The sequence below is a fragment of the Amphiprion ocellaris genome, chromosome 9 (assembly GCF_022539595.1).
Source record: "Amphiprion ocellaris isolate individual 3 ecotype Okinawa chromosome 9, ASM2253959v1, whole genome shotgun sequence".
Lineage (NCBI taxonomy): Eukaryota > Metazoa > Chordata > Actinopteri > Pomacentridae > Amphiprion > Amphiprion ocellaris.
The window spans coordinates 22,812,237-22,838,405 of record NC_072774.1 but is presented as its reverse complement, the minus strand read 5'-3'; the positions used below and the strand labels follow the sequence as shown (position 1 = coordinate 22,838,405).

Sequence of the window (26,169 nt, the reverse complement as noted above, 5' to 3'; positions counted from 1 at the left end):
TTTGAAATGGCTCCAAGTGACTTTCCTGACTTGTTCAAGTCAGTGACTTGCTTCTTCAGATCTGTACTTAGCTCCAAAGACTTTCTCATTGTAATGTTTATGGCAGGATCTAATGAGTGTATCAAATAGGCCGTATTTATGTCACCAGTCACTTGTAATCACTCATGGAAGGTAACAGATGATGCGACTATGGAAATTTGATCAACACAACTTTCTACATCACAAAAACTGACCATTTAAGTTGCTGTATGTACATTTTCAACCCAGCAGATTTTGTCATATTTCCAGAAGTCCTGTCCTAAATCAGTGCAAGAACCAAAACGCATGATTGGTTTCTGTGACAAATGTGTTCAGTCTGTCATAGAAAATTTAGAGTTGTAGTAGTCATTGTAAACTAATGACTGCCATGATATACATCTTTACAAGTGTATATACACTTTAGTAGACAGTCAGACAGATAGATGTCTCTGTGTCTTGCCTGTTGCCAAGGGAGCCACAGTCAGTTTTAATGTGAGACCCAGAAATAGAGTCCCAGTAAGGACAGGTGGATGGAGCACATGCAACAGCCCCCAACCTAAATTATCACCACATACGCAAGGAGAGAGACAGATTGACAGGACTGAAGTGAGGCAAATAAAGAAAGCTACACAACCTGAAAGACTTAACCAGAAAGTGGGTGGAAAGTATATCATATATGTTGTGTGTAACGAGGTTGATTGTAAAAGTAGTTTGCCCTTGAGTTACAGACTAAATCTGACATATGTTTATGACTAAAAAGAAGTCAAACTGGTGTGCCAGAGCAAAAATCGCTTCTTAAAGTATAAGTACCTGTGTTCGTGTGTGCATATTGGGTTATGTCGGTGGTCACATTCACAATCTAATACTTAACTTGCTCTCAATTCATTTTCATCACCCCTGCCTTCATAATTATGTAAAAAGATTTTTTGCCTAGGTTATCTAAGATCCATAGTTTGTAAACCACTGGTCACAACTGGTGCTGCAACTGGGGTCCCTGAGGGATTGCAGAGGGATGTGTGCTAAACTAAGTTAGTATGAAATAAAATCATGCAGACATGGTGCAGACGCAAGTGGACAGAAGTGGTCTCTCCGCTCAGCCATTCACTCTGCATTTTATGCTGAGCTGCTCCCAAAGGCACACATGCACTCACAGGACAGAGGACACGAGACTAATTTTGTCAGTAAGTAATTATTACACACTAGATGAACAGCAGTAGTTGAGTTTTTGCAGCAATTCTGTTTAAAAAAAAAAGCAAATATATTTATTTGTTGGGGTGTGACTGTTGTTGTGGAATGGCACCATGCTGGGGCAGCCCGTTGCAGTCGCTGTGTGTTAAACTTTCCATCGGCTATAGCTTTGCAAGCTTCATTCGACAATTCATGTGTGAATCAACCACTTATCTTTTTCCTAGCACTTTTGGCTGAGGTTGTGGAATATAAAATGTACACAAAATTTTGTGAAGTTCTGACAAAGATGCTATGCTTGTTTTTTGGTTGCTTTTTAAAGTTTTATATGCTGCGTTTGTAATGTAAAAAGTTGTGTGATCTGGATTCAAATCCTTCATGTTACTTTGCAAGCAAAAGTAACATCACTTTGTACAACCAGATGAAATTTAACAGAAATGCCAGGAATGCTTTCAGCAGGAAAACTTCAGAGGAAAATCCCTTTAAGGAAGGAGGTGGTATTAGGTGCCTCTTCACTGCAGGTACTCAGGGCAGGTGCATAGCGTTGTCAACATTTACAGAATGACCCCGTAATCTGCCCTTTAAACCTTTCTGTTTTCAATTGCAGTGAAGGATCTTAGGCCTGTAACCCAAAGCAGGATTTGAGGTTACCAAGGTAACCTTAGGTTTAACTCTGGGTGCTCGGTACTACAGTGGTGGTTCACCTCTTACTGGGATACATCACCATGGTAGCCTTTGCTGAACACCTAACCTGCTCTGGAGCAGTTTACGTTCAAGATAACAGATCAGCGTATATAAAAGCCTGGCCTACTAACGAATCAGTTCTCTCTGAGGCATCATTCCTGGAAGATCCTATGAAGTTCAGGGCACAGACAGTGAGAGGAGAAGATAACAGTTAGATAATAAATAGATATTAGTTTTTAGAGCTGTAACCGGTTTCAGTATTCTAGTTCTACCTGCCTTTGTAGAGGGATATAATCCTGAAACAAAAAACTGATTAAAACGCTTAAGACTTGATAAAATTTGCAGTAAGCCTTACGCTTTAAATTATGTTTTTGTATTTGTTCTTTACTTTCCCCCAAAACTGCCAAGCAGCTGAAAGAATACAGCAAAAACTGTCTTCCACGCGATGAGACAGAGGAATCAACCTCCACAGTTTGATTTGTATTACTGGATTATGTCTTCATTAAATAATCTTTTTCTTCAATAGCATAAAGGGTCTGCATTTGTAAATTAGTTATACAATCTTTTAATTCATGACGTTAAATCAACTGAATCTTACATCAGAAACCTACAACTAAGCTACTTACAAATGGGTAAGCGATATTGATAAGCCTATAAATTGTACATTCATGCAGTCTGTACTTTTTTCAGATTTCCTTCCTGACTTTGGTCGCAGCAGTTATGCTGTTTTTAGCCTGTACTGTGTTTTAAACTAGTTTGTTCTTCTTGTAAAAAACTTAAAATTGTACACACTTACTTGTAGCCTTCTTCACAACATTGAATTAGTTTACTTGTGATTTGAATATTTTTTTAATGCTGATTTTTGTACTTGCTCACAAGATCGTTTAACACCGCCAGGGCTGCAGATAAGAAAATAAAACTATACAGTCTTAAGCTACATGGCAGCAGAATACATCTACATCCTGCTTCACAGTAAAGACCCCAGGACAGAGTGTTACAATGTTGGCACGCTGATGAGTATTGTCACTAAGGTAGTAGGGAAAAACTAAAAGAATTGTAAAAAGTTTCACAGGACTTTTGGTTACATAACTAGTAGAACAAACACATTCTGTCTGTACTTTAAGCTTGTACTTTATCAACTTGCAGTCTAGGTATCCTGGCAGGCTACGAGCTAATGTCTGCCATATACACGTTAGGCAATACAATCATTAATTCGATACACAAAGAAATACATATCTTAGATTTAGATTTATTTCACGTTACACAGTCACAGCTGTTTTTAAAGAAAGTACTGCCGGTGATTGATTATAATGTTTTTCGTCCATAGCTGGAATCATTCATTTCGTCAACTTTATTGACTTGTGTTTTTATTAGAGGTCGACCGATATGGGATTTTCAACGGCCGATGCCGATACCGATTTTTAAACGGTGTGGAAAACAAAAAGGAATTATACTTTCAGATCTGGACCTTATTGGGAAAAGCAAACAAACCTGCAGGAGACAAACTGTTAATGATCTCAATTGATGAATCTCAATTGATCTCATCAGTAATCAGTAATAGTAGTCTTGACTGAATGAAGTAGTCTAGTTATGAATGACATGTTCCTGCTGTTAATATATACAATCGTACTCATAAGTTTACATAGCCTGGCGAAATCTGTGAAACGTTGTACATTTTTTTAGAAAATATGTCTGATCACGGAAAAGCTTTTCTTTTATTTATGGTTAGCGGTCAGACAAAGTTATTTATTATCACGCAATTGTATTTGCGCTTTTTAAATCATAATGACAATTTGAATCACACAAGCAGCCCTGATCAAAAATACATATCCTTGAAGTTTTGGCCTGGTAAAAAGACAACCACACATTTGAAAATGCCAATCAGTAGTATTCAAATGTTGATAAAGAAACTGAAAATAAGGGGTTCTGTTGACACCAACCATGGTCAGGTAGACCAACAAACATTTCAGCCACAACTGATAGGAAAATTGTTCAGGATGCAAAGAAAAACCCACAAATAACATCAGCTGACATACAGACTTCTCTAAAGAGTAGTGGTGAGGCTGTTTCAAGATGCACAATAAGGAGACACTGGAATAAAAATTGGCTGTATGGTCGAGCCAGAAGAAAGCCATTACTACACCAGTGCCACAAAACAGCCCTCTTACAATATGGTAAACAGCACAGGGACAAGCCTCAAAACTTCTCGAACAAAATCATTTGAAGTGATGACACTAAGATTGAACTTTATGGTCACAACCATAAATGTTACATTTGAAGGGGCATCAACATTGTCTATGAGTCTATAAGTGCACCAACCCTACTGTGAAGCATGGAGGTGGATCTCTGACGCTTTGGGGGGGTGAGCTACGGTGGCACAGGGAATTTGGTCAAAACTGATGGCAAGATGAATGCAACATGTTATCAGAAAATGCTGGAGGACAATTTGCACTCATCAGTCCAGAAGCTGTGCATGGGACACACTTGGACTTTCCAACATGACAATGATCCAAAACACAAAACTAAGTTGACCACTCATTGGCCCCAGCAGAATAAAGTGAAGGTTCTGGAGTGGCCATCTCGGTCTCCTGACCTCAATATCATTGAGCCACTTTGGGAAGATCTCATACGTGCAGTTCATGCAAGACAGCCCAAGAATTTACAGGACCTGGAAGCTTTTTGCCAAGAAGAATGGACAGCTTTACTATCTGAGAAAATAAAGAGCCTCACCCACAACTATCAGCTGTCATTGATACTAAAGGGGGCAATACATGGTATTCAGAACTGAGGGTATGCAAACTTTTGTACAGTGACCATCTCAGTATTCTCTCTACTGCTATACTTTAGTCAAAGATTGTGTTTTTTTAATAGCCACATAGTTTAGTTTGAATCCCATTTAAATTACAATAAATCTATTTTGCCTGATCATTCATGTTTTCATTAAAGAATGGTACCAATTTTACAAATTCTGCCAGGGCACAACTGAGCACCACTGTACCATTTAATGAATATATATTTAAATTCAAGACCGGTTCCCTGCTATCACATGATGTTGATAAATTACTTTTAATGTATATTGACATTGTGCCTAAAAAAACCCATATTGGTAGATCCCTAGTTCTTGGCTTCACCCAGAAACAAGAGGCATAAAAAACTTTTTACACAGGACATGGCAACTGCACCAAGCTCTGAAACTGTAATGTTTGAAGCAATCAGAGAGCTTCAAACTGGCATGCTGTTGCTCCAGGACAATGCACCGATCCACACAGCACAGGTGGCAGTGGCAGAAGCAGCCAAATAGGGCTTTGAACCATTTTGAAGTCATTTTCAGAGTGATAATGAGTCATCATTGTTGTTGAGTATCTGGAGGCTCAAGATGGGACCATTTCCCCCCGCCCACCCCCAGGGGATTGCAAAGCTTGAATATCAGTGGACCAGGTGTATTGAAGTTAATGACATTGTGTTAGTTTTTTAGTAAAGCCAAGAACTTTTGAAGTACCTTTGTAAAGTCAATTATCAAACTAGGCTTTTGCCATTTGGAGATCAGATCAACTATTGATGACTGAAAATACAGGTTGATGACAGATGCTGTGCTATAAGCTCATCTACATCCAATGGCCACTTTAGGGACACCTTGCTAGTACTAGGTTGATCCCCCTTTCACCTTCAGAAGTGCCTTAATTCTTTGTGGCATAGATTCAACAAGGTGTTGGAAATATTCCTCAGAGACTTTGGTCCATATGGGCATAATAGCACCACGTTGTTGCCGCAGATTTGTTGACTGCACATCCATGATGTTAACCTCCCAATTCACTGCATCCCAAAGGTGCTCCATTGGATTGAGATCTGGTGACTGTGGAGGCCACTGAAGTAAAGTGTGAGGAACATGGATGCTGTAATGGATTTCTGAATGTTAATGGACAGTTATTACACAATCTAACTTTTTGCGTTCGGCCAGCAAGACGATCAAGTAACACTGTGGTAATAATACTGAATATGAAGAAATAAGAAACGTAAATGTCAACAAAACAGTCAAGGCACTGAACTTATATTTATGTACATTTATCGTTATAAGACAAGTACTGACAACAACAACGCACATTGAGACAACATAATACAAAGCTATGATATGACTGGAGTTAATGGAAAGGAATGAACACAACACTACAATGTAATATGAAAGCAGCTGCTAATTTGGTGGTAGGCTTATTCAGAATTTGGGGGAAATTCAAACTGTCAGCAAATATAATTTAAGAGTAGCCTCAGAGCCCAGTTCTTCACTGACAGGAGTGGCACCCGGTGTCTTCTGCTGCTGTAGCCCATCTGCTTCAAGGCCGCTCCAGCAGCCTCCTCCTCTCTCTCATTTTGTTTTAAAAAAAATATATGAGCTATACATTTGTTTCATCACTGGAACATGGTAATAGCAAAACTGAAAGAAAAAGTACTACATTCAACCACAACGGTTAGTGCAGCAGTTACCCGTGCTGGTCGGAGGGGCACCAAAACATCCTAATGATCATCATCCACTCGCACCAATGTGACCATTTGGAATTTTAACACAGGCTCTTGAAAAAAGGTCACAAATGCAACAATTTTGGTCACAGTCTGGAGCCCTAGAGGTATGGCAGGAAAATGCCTTTGCTGTCCAAAAAAACCCCACGAGAGTAAGAAATAACTAGAATGTAGAAAAAATAAGTGACACTAGAATTCCTGATACAGTTTGCCAATGAACATATGGGCAAACACAAGGCGTTTCAGAATAATGTGTTCTGGAAAAAATGAATCAAAGATAGAGTTGTCTGGCCATATTAACAGTTGACAAGTTTGGCACAGACCAAAGACTGCTTCTCAGAAGAAGAATCTCATACCAGCTGTGAAACATGGTGGTGGACATGTTGTGGTTTAGGGCTGCCTCAGGGACAAGGCAGCTTGCAGCCAATGATTCAACTACGGATTCTAAATCATATCAAAGAGTGCTATAAGTAATGTGAGGCCATCTGTCCAAAACTTGAAGTTGAACTGGAGATGGATCTTTCAAAAGGATAATGATACTAAGCACACAAGCAAATCCACAAAAGACTGGCTCAAAAAGAAGAAATGGGGGGTTATGAAATTGCCTAGTCAAAGCCCAGATTTGAATCCTATTGAAATGTTGTGGGTGGATTTGAAAGAGGTAGTACATGCAAGGAAATCCTCAAACATCTTGCAACTAGAGGAATTTTGCATGAAGAACAGTCAAAAATGTTACCACTGATTCATGAATCTCATGGACAATTGGGTAAAACACTGGCAAGAAGTTATTTCTGCTTTAGGGGGAAATAGTAGCCTCTGTGGCCAAGTGTGTACTTAATTTTTCCACATAAGAATACTATACTGTATCGATTAAGATTTTTTTGAATAATGATAATAATTGAAAAGGTGAATCTTCCTTGTGGTGCACAGTTTGTACAAATATGCTCAAAAACTAAATCATTTCCATGGGATGTATTTTTTAGCCACGCAGTCTAGATGACATGTTATGAATGCTGTCATTTATTACACAGAATGAAAAATATTTGAATGCATTTTTCCAATTATTGGTGTTTTTCTTGACTGATAATTTTTGCTAAATGAACTGAATGCACTACTTTGGCTCTGATGCAGAAGGCACTACCTGTCTCTGTAGTCACTCTGTGGTCTTTAGCCATGTCCTGCCCACAGCACTATCTGATTGGTTACACAGCTATTACAAGTAAAAAAAAAAAAAAAAAACAGTCACTAAAAGCTATTGTTTACACTGAGGGACAGACAAGTACATTAGCAGAGCGGAGCAGCTCTGTGAATTATAACATAAGAAACAATGCTTTCAGATATCGGCCTCGTGGGCGATAAAAGTGACAGTACAGTGAAAGAAAAAAACAGCAGACCTAACTGCTGGAGTAGAGAAGACAAACTGATCGATCTCAATCAATCGATCTCACACTAAACAGAGGGAGAACACCCTTACATCATCCCTATTTCTATCTTATTCATCTATAATAAGCTCCTTATTAATGAAGTAACTCAGTTATAAATGACAGCTTTTCTTCTGTCACATGCTGTTAATATGTAACATTTAATGTACATATGTATAAATTCAGCAAAAGTAATTCCTATTAATAAAGTAACCTAGCTATGAATGACAGGGTCTCGGCTATCATATACTGTTGATAAATAATATTTAATATATATTGGTTCCAAACATTGGTTATATGTCTTTCTAGAGTACCAATAATCAATATCCGCCCTTGAAAAAAACCCAAAAACCCATTGATCAATCACTACCAAAAAAAAAACTAATATAATTACACAGAGGGTTGGAACACACTGCAAACACACTGTTTCAACAGTGGAAAAAGACATCAACCACAACAGACGCACACATGTTAAAACGTCCCTGTGGATTGGTGTACGTTGGATAAATAAAAAGAACTTGCATATCTGAACATAAGACAGGAATACATACACAAAACACAGATTACACTGTAGCGTCACTTCCGGAGTATAGAAAAATAAATACAATTGATCACATTCTTTTTAAAACGTCTGAAGGCCCAGGTTGGTATCCTGATCGCTGCAATAAAACAGTTAGCCTCCTACTTGGCGATTCAAGTCTTTCTCAGTCAAAGTTCATCACATGTAGAGAACCTTAAGCAGGGCTCCAAACTAACTTTTTCACTGCCCCACCGAGGCACAGGCAAAAACCCCTCACATGCTGAACATCTGCTTATCCATAGACGCTACATTTAGCGAAGTTCCCTACACACCTCACAGTGCAGGCTGCGGTAGACGCTGCTAGGTGACTGCAGTGCTCTCAGACAGGTGTGTGAGCAAAAATTACTTTGAAAAGAGTGAAACAGGGTGTTCTCATGTCAGATTTGTCCAAGATGAAACAGATTTTTTTTGTTTATTCACCAAAGCGCATTTTTAAATGTAAATACTGCGTTTAATAATCGTCATGCACTTGCACGGATGCGACCACTACAACTTTTACCTTGCGCACTCTCAAGAAAAAGTCGCATATGCAACCATTTTGGTAAAAATGAGGCTTTTTTCCGACCAAGGAACATTGCTAAGTGGAATTCCATCCTATGTCAGAATGACATAGAGACTGCATTCATCTTCTCATGGCTAGACTTCTGTAACTCACTACACCTGGGTATCAGAAGAAAAAAGCTACTTGATTTGATGCATGGGCTAACTGCAACATCAGTTAAGGATGAGGAATTGAAACTTCCTTCTCCTACAGGTGGTAATGATACAAACTCCCTGCTCTGCACAGAGGCGTATTGGGTGCACACTTTAAACACAGTGGAGCCCTCTGGCATAAATGAAGAACTGATTTTTTTCCTCTGTTGTCAAACTGAACAGATATTTACCGTGCTTTTGTACCATTATCCTTGTGAGTCTAAGAGAAGTTTGTTGTATCTGACATGATGTTAGCCCAGACAGACAGAATTTGCTCGATTTGTTCTTCCTTGTCACCTTTGAGAAATGCTTGTTTTGATGAGTTTTTTGTACTTTAACGTCTGTAACTTTACGAGAAGTCCATGTTCCTGTGTTTCTGACATGGTGTTAGGATGTGGCATTTAGACACCAACTCCCACACTTGGATTTATCAAGAGATAGATGTATCCAACCAATGTCAAACTGTTTTCAATCAGTTACACACTAATAATGGTAAACTTGGCTTAGGGAGAATAAATAAGTTTGTTTTATGCGTTCGCTCACTTTGAGTTGAAACATTAAACCATTTGAAAAATAAAAGGATATGAACTGAACACTGTGCTCCAGCCTCTTTTGGTACTTGGGAAATTTGCTCTCCTCGAGCTGAGGAGTAGCTGTTTCAGCTCCATTTTGCTGGATGATGCACAGAGAACCCTACTAGATACACTTAGACTCAAGGTACCTGCAGCTGAAGCAAACACTCATTCCACTCAAAAATTTTAAGTTTCATCTTGAGTAACGAGGCAATGCCATGTAAGTATGGATGCGAGGTAAAGAGGAACAAGGCCACAAGAATAAGCAGAAAACAAAGAGAAAAATAAGTGACACTAGAATTCCTGATACATTCTGGAATCAGTCAATCCCCGTCTACAAGGTTGTAAAACTCAAAGACTGAACTTGTTGTCACAGCTGTGCTATTAGTAGGGGAACAAGTCTACTGGCTGTTTGTGGCCAAAAGACAAAGACTACAAAACCGCTCCAGAGGACAAAGTAATCAAAAAAATTTACTTAGCATTGCATGAGTGAGAGAAGGTGTTGCCTTTGAGTGAGTGAGAACACTGAAGTTACAACACAGACAAAAGCCATTTTTAAAGGTTCCACTGCCCAGCCTGCGATCCAATTAAGAAAATTTTATTATATAAATACCATTGTTCAAGCTTGGTGATGCATAATTTCATGCTTTATAGTATTGCAAAGTCCTATGCTACATTATTACAAAACAATTCTTATGAATATCTGTGTCAAAGCATCTTCTAACATTAAAAGCAGTAAGTTAATTTTACAAAATTAAAGTCTATGGATACTGTAATAGCTATATTTTAATTTATTTACAGTGAAGCAATGTGCAACTGTAAACTGACTGCTACAGAACAAACTATGATCCTAAACTGCCAAACAATCAGATATTTCAATCTCGAGTCTTCGTGGTGTTTTTGGATGTTTCTCTGGCCACATACAGAATAAAAAGCAACACATTAAACATCACTCAAAACCTGTGTAGAGCTGGAACTGCAACTCCCCAGATTACAGAATTCCCTTGAATCTCACACACCCAGGAAGCACATCTTCGCTGTTCTGGGAGAGACACTGATGTGATTTGAGAAAAGAATGAATGAAAACATTTTAGTAAATCAGCTATCGCCCACTTTAAGACGCCAGTGTGTTAACAGTAACCCTTAACTTGAGGAAGGCGGAGGGAGTAGATGGGTGGGGAGTGTGTGTCTGGAAGGGGATCAGCATCTGTGACAAACCTTATTTTAATAGAAAACTGTTTCAGACCACATCTTCTGTAAAATAACGACATGGAGACGACCACAAAACCCATAGACGTGAAGATGCTAAATCATAATTTCCCCAGATACTAATATCACTGCACCTTCGTCGTCCCATTCCTTGACTAGGAATAGCCATCGCCAAGCAACTGGGGGCCTGTGTCGCTCTACTCCAGGGCATGGTGAGGGCTGGGGTGATGCGGTAGCGAAGCTAGCAGCTAGTGCTAGCTGCCATAACAAATAAAATGCTTCAAGTCCACTGAGAACAGTCCGGGTTGCTGGCTGGATGCTGTGACAACTAAAGCCGTCGCAATCTGCACGGCACACCACACACATATGATACTGAAGAGCATATCAACCCGGCTCGATCATGTAACAGCACATATATCCATCTCCGACGGCATCCTATCCCTTTTTACTGGGTGCTGTGCGTTAACTTAAGGCAGGTCGCAATACCACTCCTATTTAAACTTGCTTAGATAGGCACACACTGATCAAAACAACCATCAGCTCATTCATGACCAGCTCAACCCTGGTCAACTAGCATTTAGTTAGCCGCCAGTACCGACTCATTGACAAGGTAAAGCAGAAGGGCACAGGGTTAGTAATGCTACACTTAGACGACGGTGCACAGGACTAAAACGGGATGAGTCCATCATCATAATCTACGTCTCAGATACCAAGACAGGACAGGAAAGCCTTAATGGTTAAAAAAAAAATATTTTATTTTCCAACCGCCTATTTTATCGAAGTCTGCCTCCTACCCTATTAGCCATCTGACCAGTAGCGGCAGAGGAATGATTGACACGAGGCCGGGTAGCTGGGCTGAAAAGCGTGGGGAATGGGCAACATTTTTCTTCTAAGCACTGTAAACCCTGGTCAACTGTCAAGCCTCCAACACGCGTTAGAGAAAACCACCAGCTCTCCCAGAAAAAGCACAAACGCAGACCGGCTATTTCTTACCTCAGGCGGTGTGTCGAACCAAGTTCCGCGTCGCAGCCATATTCGGAACCACTGTCACCCTTCGTCCACACGAACCGAGCTTCCTCAGTCGTTCCTCTTCCACAGCAGAAATCCAGATAATTTAATATAGTTATTGGCCAATAAAATCCCGGTGATATGAGTTCCCAGTAAAATTGCAGTATTCTCTATTCTCCGGTGTTCAGGGAGCGGGTTGTCGATGAGGACTGATTGCCGGCGCAGCACAGCTAGCCCTGCCGAAGGGGAGGTGGGCAGCCCGCCGCCTCAACCACCTTGAACTTACTCTTCTTTCAATTCAGCAAGCGTAATTTCCTTTATCACTATTTATTCTCAGAGATCACCTCACTGCTACAGCTCGAGAGAGTTGAATAAGCGATCCTTTCCGCTTTTACATGGATTTAAAATCAAGAAGCTAACATGAACGAGCTAGCTAGCTAGCTAGCTAGCTAGCAGCTAGCATGCTAGCTGACTAATAAAACACTGCCATTGGAATTTGAAGGAAGACAATCCGCTAACTGCAGGTTACTTGGCGTCAACGGCCAGCCTATGGCCAGGACCTGCAGACGCGATGAAAAATCTATGTATTTTAGCAGGTACCGCTACAGCTAGCTCTACGATGGCCAGCCCCTCTGTGATGTTAATATCGGTCAAAGGAGAGGGGCTGCATTGAGAGCGCACTCCCGACACCAGGCAAGTACGGCCCAGCGCGTTCCAGAAAAAATTCCCACAAAATGGCTGCCAAAACAAATCCACCGTGTATGGCTGCACAAACTTCCCAAAATCTTAAATGAAGAAATTGTGTAATAATTTTAAATGCAACGAAAGCCTCAACGAACTCCGGTTCCGAGGAATTTTGTGTGTAGGCTTCGACAAAAAAAAAAAAAACGGTTTGGCGCAACTTGTCACGAGTTAACACTGTAGAAAACCTGTTTGATTTGTCTGCGTATGGGTAAATTTAACAAATGAATGGCAGACAAAATCGGTTAGTTGCATTAATCATATCTCACAAAAAAAACGTCTGTTGTTGCCATGGACTTGATGTATAAAACTGGGGTTTAGGGATAACAGCACAGACCATTTGGCCATCGACTCTGGTAGAGATGAAGCCCTGCTGATCTGCTGCTACAGAGAACAATGGACCACTGCACCACCATGGACCCGAACCGTGATCGGTTCAGGAGTCTAATAGGACAACACAGTGCTGTTAAAAGTAAAGAAAACACTAACACTGTTACGCGTTTGCATAATAAAGAAATGTTTGAATGAGTTTGGTTGTCATGTGAAGGTACATTCCTATATTATCTTCGTAGCTATACAATTATAACTAGTCAAAAACAATCCTTTTATTAAAGCAAAGTTGCCAGTTGTATCAAAATACATTTGAACTGGTTCAAGCATAAATTGTAGTAACCTATCTACAACCATTCTGCCATATACTAATTTGACAAAGTCATACTAGTATCAAACATATTTAAAAAAACAGAATATTTTGCTGGATGTAAGTTCTGCCAGATAACATACAATAAAATACCAACAGTGTGGGCTCTTTGTCCCAATATTTAGGATATCCCTAAGAATACAGGTTGTACTATGTGTAATCAGAAGCATCCAGAAAAAGGAAACACAAGGACAAATACATCATTTCACTCGAGTTAAAAAGGGAAGAAAATTAACAGAAGCTCAGAGAAGCAAAAACAAACAAAAGTAGTGACCACCCAGAAACACTTGCTGGAGCCAAAATCAAACCATGTAGCAGTTATTCAAACTTGCATAACCACAGAGATGTCATTTGGCAAAAATGCTGACAAATGGTTATAACGTCTGGGGATATGAAGTGGATTCAAAAGTTTTATGAGAGCTTCTCTAAAGTAGATTTTACTCTACACAGTTCACATCTGACCAATTTCTTTATAACCTGATCATCTTTATATATGTATCACATATGTACATAAGACATATGAAATACAGGTGGTTCATATTACAGACTACTAATTTGTATATTACAGACTACTAACATGACTTGCTCCAGTGTGGCCACCAATTCAGAAGGCAATCTATGGTGTTAACGGACCCAGTAATAGAGGGACCGTCCAAAGGTTGGATGATCGGTGCAACTCAATAAAATGACTCAAAGAATGGAACCTCAGCTGAATTTTAGCCTGATAGGTAGCCTTCATTTCACACTGTGGAGGAAACCTAGTAACAGGCAGGAGGAGGTGAAAACGGAGCAACACACAACATAGACAGTGCCAAAGGTAGATGGTGGTTGAAAATGGTAATTGTCTGCCAGAGCTCTCTTCCACACCTTACTTCTTCTGTTTAGGCGGCGGTCTGAGGAAAGGAACAAAGAAATGGGTTAAAACACAATTTTTTCCTTCAGCATCAGACATTGATCAAAGGGAAAATCTGTGTCATGGAACATTATTGTGTGTTGTAAGCATTCCTCTCCTTTTTTTCTGATTCTTTAAACATTTTAGTTTTTCTGAACAGGCTACATAGTATACAGTGATGCCTCAAAATGAGAGTTACACTCCTTATTACCAGATGAGGCTGTGAACTTTTTGAAGTACCCCTGTAGATTTTATAAATTTATCTGAAAGGAATCCTGTCCACAACTGAAAAGTGGCTCTTAAACAGTATTTGAAAGTTTAATAAACAAATTTTTTGTCTTTGTGAATAAGAAACAAAGAACTTTACCTTAGAAGATAGCCCATGATGTAAACATATTTTTACTTTAAGTACACAACTGACCGCGACCTGCAGTGGTCTTCATATTAACCTAACAACATTCTGATTGTGCCACATTAAAAGTGAAAATAACACTATTTCTGACCTTGCAAGCTTGACATGTTTAGAGTGTGTCTACTCATCTCGCCCAATTATATAAATGGCAACTTGATATTATACATGCATTTGTGACTTTACAAATAATCTCTTCTCAATTGATCACAGATCGATGTCTTGGTGCAGCTTGCTAAAGCTTCAGTCATATGATTAAAAACTATTAGTGATGTAGAACTAGCAGCACTCCTCAGAGCTAGGTGGTCAACTTGCTCAACATGTGGGTACGCTAGCTGAAAGTAAGGATGATTCGTTGGAGTCTATATATCTTCACTACATCAGTAGACTTCAACCTTGAATCAGAGTGGAGGGGAACTGCATGGACAACTGAAAGCTACTGATGGTGTTTGGCACAGATGATCTGTTGAGCTAAAGCTGCATGAGAGATGTGTCATGTGACAGAGGCTGATGTTGATGGACTAATATAGTCTCGTTGTGAAACACCATATTTAAGCTGGCCATGTAGAGCAGGTTAATGTTAGTGTACCTGTAGGTGCCCACCACCACAGCATGGTCTCTTTCATAGGGTTCCAATGTGAGTTGTTCTTGTGGTTTCATGTTCTCAACACTCATCTTCTTCACTTCTGAGGCAAACACTGCCTCTGGAGCTGCTGTCGAGTCTATACAGTTGGCCTTCAGGAAAAAACACAGAGTCCAGACTCATTGACAAACTTATCAAGAACAAACATCAAATGATCAAAGCTGGAATTATGAACTTGTGGTTGTATCCCTTGCAAAAAAATGGGAAAGTGACCGTCCACACACGTTGTCCAGACTCAATGTATGCCAATCAACCACAATGTTAGGACCACTCAGATGAAGCGAATACTACTAATTACTTTGTGACGATAGCACCCGTCAAGAGATAGCATCTATGCACTTTAGGGATGTTCCAAGCCAGTGTCACAGCCGGGGTTATGGGCATTCTTAAATTGATTTGTATGTGCACCAATCTAAGTCCAATCCTCTAGTTGCGTTTACTCTTCCACAGGTGTCAGACAGGGTGATAATGAGCCGTCTGATACAGGTCAGCTCTGGCTGTAGGACATAAAGCATCATAGAAGTCTGTCACGGTGCCCATTGGAAGCTCAACTTCCATGACGCTTTCTGGGTGCCAACACAGCATTGACCTTGTCCAAGGGACCGCCTCCTTGAGGCACTACAGTATTCAACAGTATGAGGCTACACCTGGTGGCACAACCAGGTACTGCAGTAAATATACACTATATGTTCTGACATGCATGTAGAAAGTACAGGTTTCTGCAATCTTTGAGCTTGTGGAACCACAATACACCCTGCTCTCTCGACTGTACATTTCAGACACTGCCCAATCAGAACTTGTCAACAAGTTTGTTACCAATTACATAACCCTGAATGCAGAAATTCATTTTTCTTGTTTATGCATTAGAGCTATTTAGCTGTCAATCATATACACTGAATTGGTTTTATTAACTTGAATGGACTTGAAGCTTGTATTCCGTATGGAAATGGTATCGTATCGGGACTCAGTATTGATCAGGACATTCCTGATATATTTTCCGACTATTCATGAAATTTCTTCTGAGTTGATCAACAGAGGTATCTATAATTCAGCTAGATAGGGCTGAAAACGCTCCACCGTAGCTTTATGAAAAAACAGTAATTCCTCAATACAGGAAGAACCCTTCACGTGGACGGCAGCAGGATGCACAATGGGAAGAAGGCCACGTTGATGTGCTGTCCTTGCATTTTTGTGGGTTAATTTGTACCATCTACCTAAATATTGTTTAAGACTATGTACAAACCTTCATGGCAATGGTGCCCTGTCACATTGCAAAAATTGTACAAGAATGGTTTGAGAAGTGTGACAAAGAGTTTAAGGTGCTGACTTGGCCATCAGTTTCCCCAGGACTCAGTCCAATACAGCACCTGCAGTATGGGCTGGAAAGTCCTATACGTTGAGGCACAATCTTGCAACTTACAGGGCTTGAATTATAGAATGCTGACATCTATGTGCCTGATATCATTGGTCACCCTCAGAGGCTGCTTTGGGGGCACAAAGGGAACAAAACAAGACTGGATAAATGGCTTAAATACTGTGGCTGACTGGTTTATGTAGTGATGATTTTGAGTCCATTGAGAGAAACAAAAAAAACTAAACCAAATTACTTGTAGATGCTCAGCCAATAAAGCTCATTCAGATAGATCACGAAGTTGTCGTCAGGGCACTAGAAAATGCTTCACACATGGACGTTGCTGCAAGGGAACAAATTCTAAAATGTGGATACTTAACGCATCTTCAACCTGGCAGCACAGAACATCGATACAGTTCAATGGTCTCCACTCAAGATTACTGTCACTAATTCAGCATCTGACCAAATGTCAAATGGTATTGATTAATGGCCAGAAAATTGTTTTCGCAGAACATCATGATGTCACAGTGAAGTTGACCGTTAACTTTTTGGATACAGAAAGTGATGACATCACTTAATCCTACTAGACATATGAAGTGTTAAGTTCTGGCCAAAAATGTGTTTTCTGAGGTCAGTGACCTTGTCACCAACATCTAACCCTTGAGTCAAAGTGGATGTTGTGCCAAAAGTAATGCAATTCCCTTTAGGTGTTCCTAATATATCGCTTTCACAAGAATGGGATGAAAGTAAGGTCACACCAAAACCTTAGTTCATCCATCAGTCCAAGTAAACAATTATGACAAATTTGAAGAAATTCCCTCAAAGTGTTTCTGGGATATCTCATGACAATGGGACAGAAAAACTTATGGACAACCCAAGTACAAAATGCCTAAGTACAAAAAGAGGCAACAATTATTTACACTGCAAGCAGCAACATCATTATCGGTTTTTCGGCCCCTAATCACATTCAGTCTATTGAGAATCTGTCCTTAAGAAGTTTCGTCTGACAATCTATCTAGAATCCCCTAAGCCCACACTTCTACAATGTCAGCAGTTAAGGGGGATACATTTCTGTACCTTTCCAAAATATACTGCACTACATGTAGTCAGCTGTGATGGTAAAAATAGTAGGCAAGCCTCAAGTTCGCCCAAGCTCTGTTAACATTAAAGTTTAAAAAAATATCTTACATCATTTATGAAATAACAAATTACTTTGGTCCACATTATTCACCATTAGTACTGGATGTCATTATGCATAATTTTTTGACAACTAATATTTGCCCCAACTTGATAAACTATTTTACTTTATCCAACAAATCGATCAAAAAAGTTCTTTCATAAGTCCAAGCTATCCCAGTCAGTCTCAAGACTGAAACCTCATCTTATGATCATCTCTGGACTTCACTGTCACACAATTAGTAACTAATTATGTTACATATAATTAGTTACTAATTACACTAATTATGTGTAATTTAGTAGCTTGGTGTTTGTGTGATTGTGTTGCTGAACTAGTTGGGCGTCAGTGAAGTCCAGAGATAGTTTTAAAAATCAAGTTTCAGTCTCAAAATCCAGCCTTTAGTTTACAGAGCTACTGTTGAGGTCGTCATCAACGTACCTTTATCGAGATAACGAAGTGTCCGCCATTCTTCAGGAAGTTATGAGCATTTAAAGCAACAATCCTTGTTTGGTCAGGCTGGGCAACATCAGCAAAAATTACGTCCACCATTCCTAAAGAGGGACAGACCATACACAGCATCTGTTTACACATTTGCATTGCAGGTTATCCAGTCCTACTACTCAAACTCAGATACTGGACAGCCTGATGACTGCAGTATGCTAATTTGCAGTGTCCATCGCCATTTTCTGAAATAATCAGATCAATCCACTAAACTACTTAACAATTTCACTACATAAACAGGAAATTTTTGAGTAGTTAGCAAAGCCCATTTACACTGCTGGTGTTGCAGCTAACAAAAACAGATGAGAAAATTGATTATTCTATTGGCATTTATTACAGATATCACATTAATTTCACTTTGATTTGGCTAAAGTGTTATCCTATTAGACCTAAATGTATTTGAATACAGTATCATGTTTAAATGGAGAGAATTTAACAGCTCTAAGGTGCAGCTGTCACATTAGGAATAGGTTGCTGTACTGGTTGGTAAAATAAATATATTAACACATAATCAACAGTTTTCTACCAGCATTCCTGTCTTGCATTGTTTGCAGTGCCCGCATTTTACCAGTAATAACTTTCTATATACCTGGTGGATCTGCAATAAAGCAACCTGTTGACTGGATTAAAAGACACCTGTGGTCCATTTTGTGCAGAAGAAATTACATGTTAAACATCGTCTTTTAATGTGAACACACACACGTCTAGAAAAGAAAACTAGGGATAACAAAGAAAGTGAATGGTCACTGTTCTAACACCCGTCATCTTTGACCGGGTGCTAGGTTTTATCAAGCTGGCTTGCTGTTTCTGCTAAAATTGTGTCTTAATCAGCCTTCCATATCTGGAGACTGCAATTTTACCCCATTCTTTTTTGCAAAACTGCTCAAGCTGTGTCAGGTTGCACAGGAATCGTGAGTGAAAAACTCAAGTCCAGACACAAATTCTCCACTGGACTGAGGTCTGGGCTGCACTGCAGAATATAAAATCTTTTATGTATAATTCTGTCTGTAGGTTTCATTTTTAATTAACTAATACAATGTTCAAAAAAAGGAAAACTTCAAATGGAGTTGAATACTTTTTTATAAGTACTGTATGTAGCAAATTGTTCTGTTTCACAAAGTTTATTAAAGTCAACGTGAATATAACCTGTCCCTAACTTAAATGCGTTTTATTTGGTGTGTCAGAACGGACTGATATTGGAACTACGAAAACTTTAAAAACAGTGTTGTGTACTGTTGTGGTCATGAACTACCTACCAACCAGCATGCGGTATTTGTGTGGGTGCCGAGCATCTTCAATGATTGGAATAATGTTGGTGCGTTTCTTTGCCACATTGAGAAGATCACGACCTGATCGATGGGAAAACTCCACAGCATAGACTAGTCCTTCCTGAAAACACAAGAGGTACAGGTGAATTCAATGTAATGTAGAAAACGTCTCTTAGATCAAACCCTACAGGTATATTATACTTACTAACTCACGAAAACATCAAGACCTAAATAAATTCATGTGAGACTGAAATCAATGTTACAGCTTGGTTCAAACTGGGCCTTTAAAACTAGCTTAGGCTTTATTGTGTTAAACTAGTAAAAAGTACCTGTAATTATACGCCACAGATTTCTTAAGCACACATCAAATATCTGAATATGTATCGTATCTGTAACTGACGTAAAAACTTTGTGTAGTACTCACCGGTCCAACAATGTCAGAAACATGGGATACTGTGGTACCAGAGGCAGCTCCCAGGTACATGACCTTAGCTCCTGGCTTGATATGGATTTGGTCGACTCCTCCTAAGATGGCTGCTGCCAGCTTGGAGCGGAATGGATTCCAGGCTCTGTATTCAATCTTAGTGTCTCCTTCCTAACAAAGAGTAACAAACCATTACAGTTTGACAGCATCTGGCCATAACATCACAGATCATAAGGTGCATTTATAAAGTCTACTCAAGTGGGAATGTTGCGCCCTTATTCTGAATTTCACACAAATTTTGGGGACGGGGGTAAACAAAAGTTTCTTATAAGCACTAATAAGCTTTTTGCACGTGTCCACTGGCATTTTGGATGACTTCATATTCTTCATCATCACCAGGTCTCAAAGAGAAGGAGTCTCAGAGATGAAAGGTCAGAAGTTCAAAAAAATGTTAGGAATTTACATGGAATGATCCCAAGTAGTGCAATAAAGCTAAAAGGTCTATCACAATAAAACATTTTTAAACAGTCCATGTAATAAACAATTATTGCTAAATTTTAAAGGACCCATTTTTAATAAAGGCTAGAGGAAAACAATGTTACATTTTAGTGGTAGTATATCCTCAGCAATGCAGTATTACTGGGTGGGTCATGTCTTTGTGTTGTTTGGATGTTTTGTCAGATGGTGGTGTTGCTGAGAAGCCCTCTATCATGAACTACATGTGGGTTGTTTCTTGAAATGTGGGTCGTGTCTGACGGCATGTTGCGTAATTAAGGTGATACAATAAGTATTGTCAAGATTATAACGGTACTAGTACTCTTACCAGTACTGTTTACCAAAGAGTTTTTATGAAGAGAAAAACAAAAAATAAATTAGCAACAGAATTGGGACTGCTAAGCAGTCAAACTGCATTCCTTCGCCTTTATGTGTCTGTATAAAACCTCTGCAGGAAGTTTCCACAGATTGCACGCATCTCAAAGGACTTGTTTCCTAAAGTTGATGCAGACAATGTTTGTTGCTGCAAGTGTAGCCACACTTTTGAACATTTACTTCTCTCCTCTGTCATTACTAACAGCAGAGTTCTGTGTGCTGCATCAAACTACAGGTGTGTGACAGAGAACTCTCTTCTCAATATGGAAAGTAAAAATGCATCATAAATGAATGTCTTACGGTGGTGAGATAGAATGTGCAACATAATTAATTTCTAAAAAGTGCCAACAGCAGGACCGTTAATATCGGAGGTTGTTTATCCTCGTGTACCCATCCTTAGCTTCCATCCCTGGTTGGCAAGTTTTCGTGCAACATTTTCAAACATCTAAGTGAAACTAGTGACATTCCATCAAACATTTATTCTATATCAATTAGGAAATTGTCTATCAATAGATACATATCTTTTTAATTCCCTTGGCCTAGAATGACCCATATGGTAAAAAAAAAAAATAACATTGCATATTTACTGTTTTTTTGTAACTTTTGTCATTGCCAGCAAGAAGAAACCTACTGGTTAAAAACTAAAAAAAATTGACATGAACATGAATAATTTTGGCCTCAACTGTCCCCTGTCTAGTCACCATAATGCGGCTCACCACTCACCTCCACACTGATCCTTTTCTCTCCATACACAGACTCCCCTACCACCATGTTCTTAGTGACCAGGGCATCTTCTTTACCTCTGCAAATGAACACTCCTGACCGACAGACAAGAAAGACACCGTGAGTCAAACAAATAGACAAACTACTGGAATAAATTCAAAGTTAAAACAAGAGCAACACACACAGATAGAAATGTTCAACAACTCTTGCAACACTTCCTTTTCAAAACATTATACATTCACAAGTACAAATCCAAGACAGGAGTCATTAAAACCTTCATGTCTGTGTGGTTCAATCAAGACCTTCTTCCCTCCTCCAAAGCCTCCTCTGCCACCTCCTCTCCCCCCTCTGCCTCCTCTTCCTCTCGGGGTGCCTCTGCCGCCTCCTCTGCCCCGGAATCCTCCACCTTCTGGCGACCTGAAACTTCCACCTAAAAAACAGGAAAACTGACATTTTAATCAAGTTCCTAATAACACTAGTATTAAACAAACAGCAAATAACAGGTTACTAGCCCCTTATCTCATTTCTCTAATTGCACATCCTTGATTCTGCTCCCTGCATCTTTGTTCTTTCCAGAGATTTGAGGCAACAAGCATTAAACAAACATCAGACATCCTTGCTGAGAAGCTCTCAGTTTAAAACGTCAAGTTTTACTTTGAAGCATAATAAATATATATAATCAATATTACCTTGTAATTCAAGTCACAACACGTAAGATGCGATGAGAATGTACAGATGTCATACATTTTTAACTTTTACAAAACATACAAGTGCATAAAGTGTATGAAAGAGTTGTGGCACAAAATAGTACTAAACAAAGAAAGAGATATATGTATTTCAAGTGATATGTATCATACAAGGGGCTGCACAGTGACTCAGTGGTTAGCACTGTCGCCTTGCAGCTAGAAGGTCAGCAGTTCACATCCCAGCCTGGGATCTTTCTGCATGTTCTCCCTGTGTATGGGTACTCTGGCTTCCCTTTCAGAGTCCAATAACATGCAGAAGTTCATTGCTGATTCTAAATTGTCCGTAGGTGTGAATGTGACTGCTTGTCTCTATATGTAGCCCTGTGATAGACTGGTGACCTGCCTTCACCCCAAGTCAGCTGGGATAGACTCCAGCCCCCCTGCAACCCTAATGAGGATTAAGCGGTGTATAGGTAATGGATGGAACATACACACACTTTTGTCAGTCCAGCTCTTGTTTTTTTGGCTAGACGTTATACCTCTTTCATGTTGGGCTGCAACTAATGATGAATCGATGAATCGTCTGAGCACGATATGTCACCAAAAGCGGAAGTGAGCGCACAATGCAACAGAAATCACCGTCCGAGTGGACATCCGCGCTGCATCCTGCATATATAATACATGTATGATGCAGCGCAGATGTCTGTCCGTGTTTTGCGCTCTGCTCGGACGGTGATTTCTGTTGCACTGCGCACTCACTTCCGCTTTTGGTGACATATCGTGCTCAGACGATTCATCGTTAGTTGCAGCCCTACCTCCATGTCTTGGGTGCTACTATATTCAGCAGAATGGTAACGCTACCTCTTCAAGTACTAAAAAAAAAAAAAAAATGTTCACAGGTCATCTGCTGATCAAATTTTGTTACTCAACATTTGTTCATGATGATAAATCCATTTTCTGGTCAGAATATGAATTTAACACTTTAACTAATGCACATTAAACATGATATAGACTTCGTCATGAACAACATGTTGCACAGATTCTTCAAAACGTTGTTCTCATGACACATTTGAATACCTACAATACTGTACATCATGTGACAATACAAATAACGACGCTGTTTACAGCACAAGTCCCCCACCTCCTCGTCCTCCTCTGAATCCTCCACGTCCTCCTCGGTCACCAAATCCTCCTCGGTCACCAAATCCTCCTCTGAAACCACCTCGTCCTCCACCTCTCCCTCCTCTGTCACCACGAGGGCTGAAACCTGTAACAAACGGAGCACAATACATGTAAATTATACATGTGCATTTCAATGTTCTGTTATACCAGCAGAACTATGAGGCAAAGTTAGCTATTATTTAAAATAAATACACCGTTAAACACGTTCATCAGATTTCTACAAGCATTCCTTTCTTGCATTATTTCCAGTCGCAGCGCTTTCTACCGTCATAAATTTTTATACTCCTCCATAAAAACAACCTGTTTGCGATCGGTTCATTTTGTTCAGAAAATAAGTCAAACGAGCGTTAAAAGCTCCTGTTAGTATGGACAAGTTTGAAGCAGTAAGTCTGAGTTAACAAAAAAAGTTGATGAACACTTTCCTACCTGTTAACTCTGACTGAGGTTTTAGTTTTTGTCGAGCCGACTCACACAAAGAAAGCCCGACTGTCAAACTGGCTTCGTAGTTCAGCCTCTGATCTGCTAAACCAACGACGCAAACACTAGAAAAGATGCACCGGTAAAAGTAGAAGCGTCCCGTCAAATTTAAAATCCCCTTGTAATTTATTGATTAGAGGTCTGAGTCCGGACTCAGTCTGCCAGTTAGTGGCCTGGGGTCTAGTATGTCGTGGATTAAACGAAGCCTTGATTCAGAGAATTCTGCCTTGAGGAATTTTAGTAATCAAATTACTCGAATAACTCAAGGAATTGTTTCAGTCCCATATGCAACCTGGATCTTGTGAGTAAGACTGCTATCTAACTAAAGTTAAAATGTGACAGATTTACTATCTGACATCATCAAAAGCACGTCTCACACAAGGAGAGCATAAATTTGTGAAAGTTTTGTTACCACAGTTTATACCCTCCATCACATGCACTGCAAAATGTCCTCGGTTTGGCAACAACATTGAGCTCAGGTCAGCTGAAAGTTTTAACCTGGAATTTAATGACACCGAATAACAGCTTAATTACATTAATCGTCTTATTTAATTGCCGCATTTCATACATCCTCTGTCTTTTTTATACACCAACTTTAGCTTGCTTCAGATTATGAGCTACGATGGCTCATAATGTTAGCTGGTACTGCTAATAAAACCAGTAGGCTGCTGACATTCCTGTTTGTTAGTGAGTGTTAACACAATGAGCGCCACAGTCTGTATGAGCCAGATGATGTAGCCAACTGACTGCAAAGCTATTCTTATTTTTTAAAGTACAATTAATGTTGGAGCTCATCATTCCTCCGGTATTTGAAAATGCAGCTCCGGGGCTCATTTAATACCAGAGCTCTGTAGCCATTTCTAGTGTGGACAAAACTGTTTAATTCATTGCTTCCAGTTGTTAGTTGAAGTTTTCCTGGGATTGTATTACATTCTTGTAAAATTAAACAACAGCAAAACTATGATGGTAGCACAATAAGACAAAAAAAGGAAAAACATATGAAAGGTTGCTCCCCTAACACAGTGAGCCCTACTGACTTCTAGTCTGTCGTACAACCCAAGTAGTTAAAATATTCTTCAAAATAAAGCAATGCCGCATTTTCTGCCAATTTGCAAAATGTGAATTTCAGTAATGTGGCATCTGCTTTTGATATTTTCATTACCAAATCTGGCACAAAGCCTTGTGGGAATAAGCTACAGTTGTCACACTACCATTATTCTGATTTTAAAACAATTCCTACTTCACAACTGCTGCAATAGCTGTTTTTTTTTCCCATTTTGACTGATGTTAGAGCAACCTACATGCTAACAAAATACAGTGTTAGATCACTAACCGTGTCATATTGTCCAATTTTAGTCTAGTCGTTTTTTTCAACGGTGTAGTCAGCCTTATTTTTTCCCATAACAGACAGTATGATAAAGTCAGATCACAATAATTACCAGACAAACGTTTTCTGATGAATGTATTCAGTCAGGAGGTCTAGTAAATACAGACACACGTGGTTCTCATACATGCTAACGTTAGCTCAAGTTAAAGAGCTTCAGCTTCGTGATACAAACCAAGAAAATGTAGTTACAAACATATTTGACGTTGTGATCTATAAAAACCATGCTGTGCAGAAAATCTGTTCAGTTTTCAGGATTCGTTGTGTTTTCGTGACTATTGTGTGGCTGAGTGAACAATCAACACGTGCCGACCAGACTGCTGCTGCTCGAGGATTTATTCACGTAATTCATTTACCGCCGATATTTAAAGTGACTTATGGGTTATATATGTTAATGGAAAACATATTCAGACTGTTGGCGATATATATTTTTAAGTAATTAGACTTTAGTGTAACGCTAACGGAGTTTCTTAGCAGTGTAGGCCGAGCACACATCTCTAAGCCCAGTAGCTTAGCTGAGTAAACAAGCTAACCTCGCTTTAAAGCATCCCAGAGAAGAGTAACCGGATGTAACAACACCGTACCTGGCTTCATGATCACCGGAATAAAGCGTGAAATTCACGGAGACTGGAGGGTTATTTGCTGTCTGCTCTGCGCTGGTCTTCACCGCCTGCACACGGCGGAGCACATGTAGGACTGTTGGGATCCTTCTTCCTGTCCGTCTTAGTTTTCCTTCTTCTTCAATCGGCGGCAGGCGAACCAGTCTGCAGCCTCGTTATCGCCCCCTGCCGGACCCAATGTGTGTAACAGTCAACTGGAAAATTACAGGAATAATACACGGCGTCCCAAAAATTTGACA

The 26,169-nt window shown here is 39.6% G+C and overlaps 2 protein-coding genes across 2 annotated transcripts in view; both read right to left on the bottom strand.

The window, feature by feature from the left end:
• dyrk1b (dual-specificity tyrosine-(Y)-phosphorylation regulated kinase 1B) overlaps nucleotides 1-12,542 on the bottom strand; it is a 61,806-nt gene extending 49,264 nt beyond the window's left edge. Inside the window, exon 1 of the mRNA XM_023271586.3 lies at nucleotides 11,868-12,542. The gene's annotated coding sequence lies outside the window, so the exon portion shown is untranslated. The remainder of the gene's footprint in view (nucleotides 1-11,867) is intronic.
• A 668-nt stretch (nucleotides 12,543-13,210) lies between these two features.
• On the bottom strand, nucleotides 13,211-26,051 carry fbl (fibrillarin). Its single transcript, XM_023271613.3, has 9 exons — nucleotides 25,895-26,051; nucleotides 23,409-23,534; nucleotides 21,856-22,011; nucleotides 21,582-21,676; nucleotides 19,989-20,159; nucleotides 19,553-19,685; nucleotides 18,234-18,346; nucleotides 15,214-15,359; nucleotides 13,211-14,216 (listed from the first exon to the last, which is right to left on the bottom strand). Exons 1-9 carry the CDS (start codon nucleotides 25,902-25,904, stop codon nucleotides 14,192-14,194), a joined length of 975 nt encoding a protein of 324 aa, XP_023127381.1. The 5' UTR covers nucleotides 25,905-26,051; the 3' UTR covers nucleotides 13,211-14,191.
• Nucleotides 26,052-26,169: the final 118 nt, after the last annotated feature.

Excerpts from the sequence above, each read along its gene's own strand:
- fbl (XM_023271613.3), bottom strand. Across the intron at positions 22,012-23,408 it reads ATTCAGAGGAGGACGAGGAG|GTGGAAGTTTCAGGTCGCCA; the intron begins GTGGGGGACTTG and ends CCTGTTTTTTAG. Across the intron at positions 18,347-19,552 it reads CAAATACCGCATGCTGGTTG|GAATGGTGGACGTAATTTTT; the intron begins GTAGGTAGTTCA and ends GTCCCTCTTTAG.